Source organism: Ctenocephalides felis, unplaced genomic scaffold (assembly GCF_003426905.1).
Source record: "Ctenocephalides felis isolate EL2017-DRISC unplaced genomic scaffold, ASM342690v1 CF-g0.4_SCAFFOLD_03570, whole genome shotgun sequence".
In the NCBI taxonomy this organism is placed as follows: Eukaryota; Metazoa; Arthropoda; class Insecta; order Siphonaptera; family Pulicidae; genus Ctenocephalides; species Ctenocephalides felis.
Window position 1 is genome coordinate 10,276,593 of NW_020539724.1, and position 9,228 is coordinate 10,285,820.

At 31.1% G+C, this 9,228-nt stretch overlaps 2 protein-coding genes across 2 annotated transcripts; one reads left to right on the forward strand and one right to left on the reverse strand.

Annotated features, from left to right (window-relative positions):
• Nucleotides 1–2,543: 2,543 nt before the first annotated feature.
• On the forward strand, nt 2,544–3,721 carry LOC113382908 (cytochrome c oxidase subunit 5B, mitochondrial-like). Its single transcript, XM_026621156.1, has 4 exons — nt 2,544–2,697; nt 2,971–3,144; nt 3,413–3,456; nt 3,534–3,721. The coding sequence occupies exons 1-4, from the start codon at nt 2,619–2,621 to the stop codon at nt 3,594–3,596; spliced, it is 360 nt and encodes a 119-aa protein (XP_026476941.1). The 5' UTR covers nt 2,544–2,618; the 3' UTR covers nt 3,597–3,721.
• Nucleotides 3,722–4,548: 827 nt separating this feature from the next.
• On the reverse strand, nt 4,549–7,507 carry LOC113382907 (myelin expression factor 2-like). The gene is made up of 7 exons (XM_026621155.1): nt 7,104–7,507; nt 6,469–6,631; nt 6,237–6,327; nt 6,030–6,165; nt 4,965–5,855; nt 4,771–4,906; nt 4,549–4,683 (listed from the first exon to the last, which is right to left on the reverse strand). The coding sequence occupies exons 1-7, from the start codon at nt 7,317–7,319 to the stop codon at nt 4,628–4,630; spliced, it is 1,689 nt and encodes a 562-aa protein (XP_026476940.1). The 5' UTR covers nt 7,320–7,507; the 3' UTR covers nt 4,549–4,627.
• Nucleotides 7,508–9,228: the final 1,721 nt, after the last annotated feature.

Below are 9,228 nucleotides of genomic sequence, written 5' to 3' on the forward strand. Positions count from 1 at the left end.
TATATATATATATATATATATATTATCATAATTTAATTTAAATTTCAAATAAATATAATTTACACTTACAATAATTCTTATATTTTTATCATTTAGATACAAATGAGTAAGTCTTCTTATACAATCGGCTTTACTTTCAGATTTATGAGGCAGAATATTTTTGGAACCAACACTTTCAATAAAGTTTTGACTCATTTTAGAGTTAAGTATTTATAAAATTATATAAAGTGTGTTAATAAAATATGTTTTTGGGAGATTTTTTAATCAAATAAAAGGAATCAAACAAATAAAAATTATCACTATGGTAACTACATATTTAGTATGTATATTTACCATTTCATACAAGTTGATATGATATCACTCAATTATGGTTATCAAGATATATTTATATATTCAATTTATATACTAACTATGAAGACAAAACCTCAGCTACGGGTATATAAATAAAAATACACCTTTGTATTTTCGATTTTCAAACAACCCGCCATAATAGATTTGAATTCATATTCTCTTATGAAACGTTTGACGTACGGGTCGGTGGCGACATCTAACACAGAACCATATGAACCCGGTAGTCACTACGTAGTTCCTCACGAACTGGGAACAATTTTGCATAGAGGCGCTGCATGCAATCTCCTTAGAATCATAGGAATCTTATTGGATTCCTTTTTACGCAAGAACTGTCAAATGTTAGTTCCTCAAGAACTGGGAACAATTTTGCATAGAGGCGCTGCATGCAATCGCAGAACTGGGAACAATTTTGCATAGAGGCGCTGCATGCAATCTCCTTAGAATCATAGGAATCTTATTGGATTCCTTTTTACGCAAGAACTGTCAAATGTTAGTTCCTCAAGAACTGGGAACAATTTTGCATAGAGGCGCTGCATGCAATCGCAGTAGAAACTTAGAGATCTTATTGGATTCCTTTTTACCCTATTATATATAATTATGGTCCTGGCTTAGGAGAAATATCAATATATACATTTATATATCGCTTTATACGCCCTTAGATATATAAGTATTGTCCCGGTTTTGAAGGAATATCAATATATACATTCATATGTCGCTTTATACGCCCTTAGATGTATAATTATGGTCCCGGCTTTAGAGAAATATAAATATATACATTTATATATCGCTTTATACGCTACTAGATATATAATTATGGTCCCGGTTTTGAAGGAATATCAATATATACATTCATATATCGCTTTATACGTCCTTAGATATATAATTATGGTCCCGGTTTTGAAGGAATATCAATATATACATTTATATATACATTTCCCATACAAACTAGGGCAGCTAGGCCATATATAATCATGTATAAATCAATTTATACATTTATATATCCGTTTCCCGTACAAACTAAGGCAGCTAGGCCATATATAATCATGTATAAATCAATATATACGTTTATATATCCATTTCCCATACAGACTAAAGCAGCTAGGCCATATATAATCATGTATAAATCAATATATACATTTATATATCCATTTCCCATACAAACTAAAGCAGCAAGGCCATATATAATCATGTATAAATCAATATATACATTTATATATCCATTTCCCACACAAACTAAAGCAGCTAGGCCATATATAATTATGTATAAATCAATATATACATTTATATATCTATTTCCCATATAAACTAAGACAGCTACGCCATATATAATCATGTATAAATCAATATATACATTTATATATCTATTTCCCATATAAACTAAGACAGCTACGCCATATATAATCATGTATAAATCAATATATACATGTATATATTCAATTCCCATGCAAACTAGGCCAGCTAGTATATATATAATCAAGTATAAATCAATATATATCAATATATATATATTTATTTATATATCCATTTCCCATACAAACTAAGGCAGCTAGGCTATTTTTAATCATGTATAAATCAATATATACATGTATATATCCAATTCTCATACAAACTAGGCCAGCTAGTATATATATAATGATGGAAAAAACAATATATAAATCCGTGTATAGCTTTTTGTTCTTTCGATGTCGGCTCTTCCTATCCATGGATTCAACTTGACAGTAGTTTCTCACGAATTGGGAACGATTTTGCATAGAGGCGCTGCATGCAATCGCTTCTATGAATCTAGAAATCTTATTGGATTCCTTTATACGCAATATATACATTTATATATCCATTGCCCGTACAAACTGATGCATCCAGGCCATATATAATCATGTATAAATTAATATATACATGTATATATTCATTTCCCATAAAAACTAAGGCAGCTAAGCCATATATAATCAGGTATAAATCAATATATACATTTATATATCCATTTCCCATACAAACTAAGGCAGCTAGGCCATATATAATGATGGAAAAATCAATATATTTATTTATATATCCAATTTTCATAAGAACTACGACATCTAGGCCATATATAACCTGTATAATATATATTTATATCTATATAAAATTTTCATAAATCCCGCGATCAAGTTGCAGGAGTACCATTAAAACAATCGTAACATCTGACATTTATTTGCTAAGGTTGGAGCTACTGATCGATTTATTCTTGGCAAAGAAATAAAAGTCGTAAAATAACACTTTGGTGTGCCGTCAAAATGGCTTCGTTGTGTGGAAAAATCGCTTTAAATACAATTAACCGCAATGTCGGAATGTCTGTGGCCAGATACTGTAAAAGTAAGTATTAATTTTTGGACCCGAGTGCCAAGTAAAAAAATCTGTAGTTTTCAGAAATTTGTGTTACGTAATATTGTTACTTCATTATTTAGTATATAACATAAAATACTTATGAATACTATGATATTCATTTATTTAAACAACTGTAGAACCTAAATATTGGTCTTAAGTTTATTGCTTCATACAAAATCTAGACATGTTGATCTTAAATTGACAACATGGCGATTCAATTTCATGATAAATTATGAAATATTTCAACAATTATCTTTTTAGTGATGCCTGACATCATGGAACATGCAACGGGTATTGAGAAAAGGGAACTCCAAGCTATTGCTGCAGGCAATGAAGATCCCTTCGACATGAAAGTAATCAAAAGAAATGCTGGGACACAACAAGAACCTAATTTAATCCCATCAGCTTTCGAGTCTCGCATTGTGGGATGCATATGTAAGTCTTGGCTAGAATGTCTACAATACATCAAGTTGTTGTTTACTAGCATTGTAAATTTCAGCACTTTTATATTGAAATCAATAATAAATCATTTGTTTAGAAAATTAAATTTTCTATCAGTTCTTTGTTTAAAATTACTTATAACCTAACATGTTTTCTTTAGTTATCAGTGCAATTGCAATTTTAACATGTATTTTTTTTTAACTATTATAAATTCCTAATAGTAAACTATTATGCAGTTTTTAATCTAATTTTTTTTTTTCAGGTGAAGAAGACGCCACAGCAGTGAAATGGATGTGGTTGCACCAGGTAAATACTGCTAAACTTAAGTAAATTCTTTCTTTTAAGTAAATAAGACTTATTGCATCAATTATATTTTATTTCAGAATTCCCCAAGAAGATGTGAATGTGGCCATTGGTTTAAGCTTGTACAAAAAGCACCTGTTTAATAATGTGATGCATGGGCTTGTCTTTATTCTTAGAATGATGAAATAAATATAATTATCATTAAATTTGAAATCAATTTGATGTGTACATGATTGTAAAACAAACTTCAATATAAGACAAGTTGACATAGACATAAATATAGTGTAATTATGTATAAAACCATTATAAATGTTATAATTTCAAATTTTGTTTTTACATTCAATTTCAGGGCAGCGTTGTAATATAATTAATTGTGGGTAGAAGGCCAAATTATAATTACATGGTTCTAAACATATAATGCTATGAGTGTTTTGCAAAATGCAGTGCTGCAGGTAATTAATTATTATTTCTTTGCACTAGGAATGAAAGTAAATTAATGCATGTTATTGAACCATATTGAAGTTTAAAAAAAATTCTGCATACAATTAAAGTTTAGATGCAAACTACACTTGACATATATCAAATTAGTTCAAACATAATTAGATTTATGCATATATTTAACAAACCAAACAATTTAAGGTTCATAAAAGAATTTACATATAAAATATTTATTGCCGACATTCTAAAATAAAGTACAATGTTACTGTAAATATATTAAAAAAAGAACATTCTACAAGATAAATTTTTAGCTTAATAATAGAATATGTGCAGATTTTTTCCACAAAATGTTGTAAGTTAAGAAAGGTATTTTACTAAAAAATTTCTATTCTATTCTTCTAATTTATAATCTAATTCTATTCCTTTTATTGTATATTGTGATGGGTGTTTTGTGGAATGCAATGCTGCAGTTAATTATTTATTAAAAATTAAAGTAAATTAATGCATGTTATTTAACCATAATAAGATTAGATTTCTGTATACAATTCAAGTTTTAATCAACTGCATATGCCACAAAAAATAGTTCAAACCTAATTTAATTTGTGCATATATTTCACCAAAAAATCTACATAAAAGAACTTACATATGAAGTATTTATTGGTTACATACAAATATAGTCATTGGTTACATTAAAAAAAGAAAACATATTCTAGAATAAAAATTTTTTTTACTTAGCTTAATAATAGGATATGTGCAGATTCTTCCCACAAAATCTTGTTCCGTCGATTGATTCTGAATTATGTAAGTTAAGGAAAGCTTTTACTAAATCTATACATTTTATTTTATATCTGGTATCTTATGGTTTACTAAAAAGGATACTGTAAGCTCTTGCGGCTTGGGCTTCGTTTGTAAACCTGATGAGTCCTGAATCTTTTCCACGCATCTCTACATTCTCAATTCCATTGAGATCCCTGAATTTTGCACGTAGATCTTGCCATGTGCAATTAGCTGGCAACTGAAATGTTAAAAATAGTTTAGTAACTGTAAAATATAAATATACACTTTTTACTTACATTGCTTATCATAAGGGTATCTGTGACAGAAAGTATATTGCTGCTAGATCTGTTTCCTCCATCCTGTCCACTCATTTTATTAGAATTCTTGTATAAGTCTGTAGTTCCATATGAATCCAGCTGATTTGAATTGTAAGAATCCCTAATAGGATAACTTGTACTCAAGTATCCTGCATTATTCAGGGATGAGTTCTGGTTGTATGCATTGTCTCTATTATATGAAGACATTTGTTGAGTGTTTTGAGTGGAGGACAAATTGTTAAGTTCAGCAAGATTTCCACTTGCCATGTTATTAGACACATTCATAGCCCCTGCTGTTGTATTCAAAGCATTCAAGTTGGAATTATTAATACCTAAATTACCTAAATCTCCTCCACCTAAAGACAGTAGGGGGTTTGATAGTGCACCTAAACTTCCCGCAAGGCTTTGAATAGTCCCTAGACCAGCAAGATTTCCCCCAACAACATTACTTAATGCTGCAAGATTAAGCCCTTGCGGAATAGAATTGCCAATTGGGTTGTTAGCAACTGGAGGAGGTGCAGAATTTGATGTAGTGTTATTACTGCTATTATTTGGCAAATTGTATGCAACATCTCTTAAAGGCTCTCCATTAGGGCCTAAACCTTGACCAATTCCCTTTAAGCCTTCAGGCAAACGTGAATGATCCAATTTTTCAACTGCTCTGTCCATACGAACGGTCATTCTACGATCATACAATGCTTGATGATCAAACATAGAAATTGCCTGAACAGATTCTACAGGGTGATCAAACTCGATCACAGCAAACCCTCGACTATTTCCATCTTTATCAACAGATAAGTCGACATTCTGAACTTTACCGGCAAGTCTAAAAACCTCCCTCAGCTTCTTTGCATCTACTTTGTAGTCCAACTGAAATCAGCAAGGCATATGGAACGAACAAATAAAAAAAACTGTTCAAATCAATGAAAACAGGAAATAAAGCAATGATATACAATAAAAAAAAAAAAAATACAAGATTCAGCACTTTGAACAATTGAGTTTCTAACCAAATTTGAGAAAGAATCGACAAAATTCCAAACTTACATTAGCAACAAAAACTCTACTCTGTAGAGGTTCTTTAATTCCCAAGCTTTCAAGGAAAGACAAACTCAAACCATATGTGTTAAAGTTGGGTGTACTTCTTGGAATATCATTTGAGAGACGATCATTGTAGCCAGACCTGCAGTGGCAGAAATAACAAATAATTCAATTCCTCTACAGTTTCATTATACAATTACTCTGATGACTAACCTTCTTATTTCATCTCGCAAATCAGGACGCCTGTCATCATTCCGGTGTCTCCCTCCTTTTATAATGAAACCATGCTTATCTCTTTCAGCGTCTGATTTATAAAGAAAAACATTACATGACTATAATTTTAGCTGCAAAATTGTTTCCAAAAAAATCAAGAGCATCATGTAGAGGAAATAAAGTTGAGAAAATTGATACAGGAACCCCTATACATTTTATAAATTTCACTTACTATCATCCTCTTTCAATTTCAGCTTGCGACCTTTAATTTCATAGCCTTGCATGACATCCAAAGCCTTTTCTCCCAACTGGTCATTGGAAAATTCAACAATTCCGCATCCCCGAGATTTTTCATTTTCATCATAGAAAAGCTCTACAAACGCAACCTCTCCCACCTGAGCAATATAAATGATAAAAAGATCATAACCAGATAACCAAAATCAAATTGTTCTTATTTTTTTGGATTCCAGAGAAAAACAATTATTTCAAAATTATGAACAACAAAGATAGAAATAGGAATCATATAGTAATGAGCTTGATGCTAAATAGCTTCCCCATTCCAGTAGCCCTTTATCCTTTTACATTCAAGACAAATAGAAGGCAATTTACTGTTTGGATAACTGGCAAACTCATAAAGTGAACTTCTGAGACTTAAAAAAAATATTTCCAATATGCAATATTAACAACTCAGTAATGCGACGAATATAGAAATCAAAGACAACTAATTCCACCATAAACATATAAAATGTTCTAGAGAAACTTATAAGTGCGTTAAATTGAGAGTAAACAATTATAGCCGCCATTTTCCAAGATAGGGGAAAGTTTGAGCAGCAATCCAGAACAGTGGCTAAAAACAAAATTATATACCTTTTCGCGGAATAAATCCTTCAGTTCCTGCCATCGATATTCGTATGGGATATTTGAGACATACAAACGCTTAAAATCCTTTCGCCTGCGTTCTTCCCGATCTCTACTTTTATCGCGCGTAGCATCACTGAACCTGCTTGGCCGGTCGCCGCGTCTGGATCGATCGCGTTCTCTTTCCATAGAATCTTCACGTTTTATGGAATCATCCATTTTCATCTATATATAAAGGATAAAATGTTTTTACAGACCGATTACACTGAATAAAACTTAGTAAGCTCGAAGTGCTTTTCGTCACTATGCAGTTATCCTGTGCTTCGCTTCCAAATTATAAAACAAAACAAGCAGCATAGAATAAATATGCTCGGTTGGCTATAGATAGGCTACGCTACAATAGTCACCATAGACAACTTTGCGCATTCTGAAAATGAATTTAAATATTATAATGGCCAACGGGCAAGCTCTCCTCTAGCGGATTTTAAGTGAAACTTGACGACCCGGATGTGGCGATGACACATTTATGAGTTGAATTTGCTGTTTATGCTTATTTATCATAGACCTTATACAATACATGGACTGCTAGTTGAGCGCATAAAAAGTGTCAAAAGATGTTCTATGGTATGAGGGCGTACGAGGGTAATTTTGCGGCCGAGATATGTCAAATACGAACACGAGCTTTACCGAGATTAGTCGAATGCACTCGATCGCTTAAATTTTACAGTTACTTGGGTTCACGTGATGTTTGATCGTTCGGGTTTTTAAACTAAAAGAGGATAAAAATATACCTGTTGTAAAATTGTTAAAAGTAAAATGTCTTCTAAAATGTGTTAGGTAAGGTGCCTGATTGCAGTAAAACCTGTTTTGTGCTGTTCTGTATGCTTCGCAAGTATTCCGGGAAATTCGACATTGATCGATATAATAAATCGAGGATATCTTTCATATCCTTCCGAAGAAATGTTTAATTTATGTTTATATAGAAAGCCTAATTCAAAATTCTTTAAATTTAATGTACAAAAGTTCATATGAAAGCATGATTCTCTGAAAGTTGAATGACTTGGGACTTGCACATTTTTTTAGATCAAGTTATTTCCAGCAATTTGTCCAGCATTATCATGACCTTATCAACTTTGTCGCAAAAATTTACTTAACAATTAGAATGCACCATGAAGAAAGAAAGAAACAAAGTTGATAAATATGTACTCCGCTTTCATACGAAAATTGTGCTTTTTAAACACCAATAATAAATATATACATTTAAACAAATATTTCATTATTGCTTTCTAATTTCCATAATAGCTCTAGCCAACTGTCCTTATTTTCAGTTAATTTTATAATATGTAAAATATTGTTTTAATTTTTTGTTTCTAATTTCCCTTAAACACTTTGTATAACTAAAATAAATAAATTAATAAATAAATAGTTCATTACGTTCATTAGTTCAACATAAATTGTATATTATATAATATTCTGCCAACAATTTCGAACACACGGACTTTCATTTGACGTTTAAGCGATCGAGGGGCGATCGAGTTTGACATATCTCGGCCGCAAAATTACCCTCGTATGCCCTCATACCATAGAACATCTTTTGACACTTTTTTACTTGAGAAATGTATGGGGACTAGCAGTCCATGAAATTGTATAAGGTCTATGTTATTTATCTATATTTGCTGTCAACTAATATTTGTTTTGATGTAAAACGTGCATTTTTAGGTTAGACATTTGCTGTAATTCATATTTCTTACATATTCTCATCATTTATCTTTTATGATTTCACGGCAATGTGTATAGTCTTTGGATATGTGTTATGAATATATAAGATAAAAAGCATATTTCAAATCTACAATTTTTTATATAAAAATGTATCTATCACATATCTAAAGACTTTGCTTTTTTACTGTATAAAGACTATACACATTGCCTTCTACCGTATATATTCAAATAGGTGAATTTTACAATGTTTTAAATTTCTATTTGAATTTCGCGCTTTAAATTGTACAAGTGGGCACAGACTTTTTGACACTTTTGACACAGACTTTTTGACACGCTTCGATTGTCAAAGAAATTTTCGTGAATTAACATGCGTTAATTAAGACTTTTTAATTAAATCTTTGATTGGATTCTGTTA

Bases quoted from the DNA above. Each gene is read 5' to 3' on its own strand.
- LOC113382908 (XM_026621156.1), top strand. From the start codon at position 2,619: ATGGCTTCGTTGTGTGGAAAAATCGCTTTAAATACAATTAACCGCAAT. The intron at 2,698-2,970 runs GTAAGTATTAAT...TTATCTTTTTAG, and splicing joins TGTGGCCAGATACTGTAAAA to TGATGCCTGACATCATGGAA. The intron at 3,145-3,412 runs GTAAGTCTTGGC...TTTTTTTTTCAG, and splicing joins TCGCATTGTGGGATGCATAT to GTGAAGAAGACGCCACAGCA.
- LOC113382907 (XM_026621155.1), bottom strand. From the start codon at position 7,319: ATGAAAATGGATGATTCCATAAAACGTGAAGATTCTATGGAAAGAGAA. The intron at 6,166-6,236 runs GTTAGTCATCAG...CTGCCACTGCAG, and splicing joins TTGCGAGATGAAATAAGAAG to GTCTGGCTACAATGATCGTC. The intron at 5,856-6,029 runs GTAAGTTTGGAA...TGCTGATTTCAG, and splicing joins GTAGAGTTTTTGTTGCTAAT to TTGGACTACAAAGTAGATGC.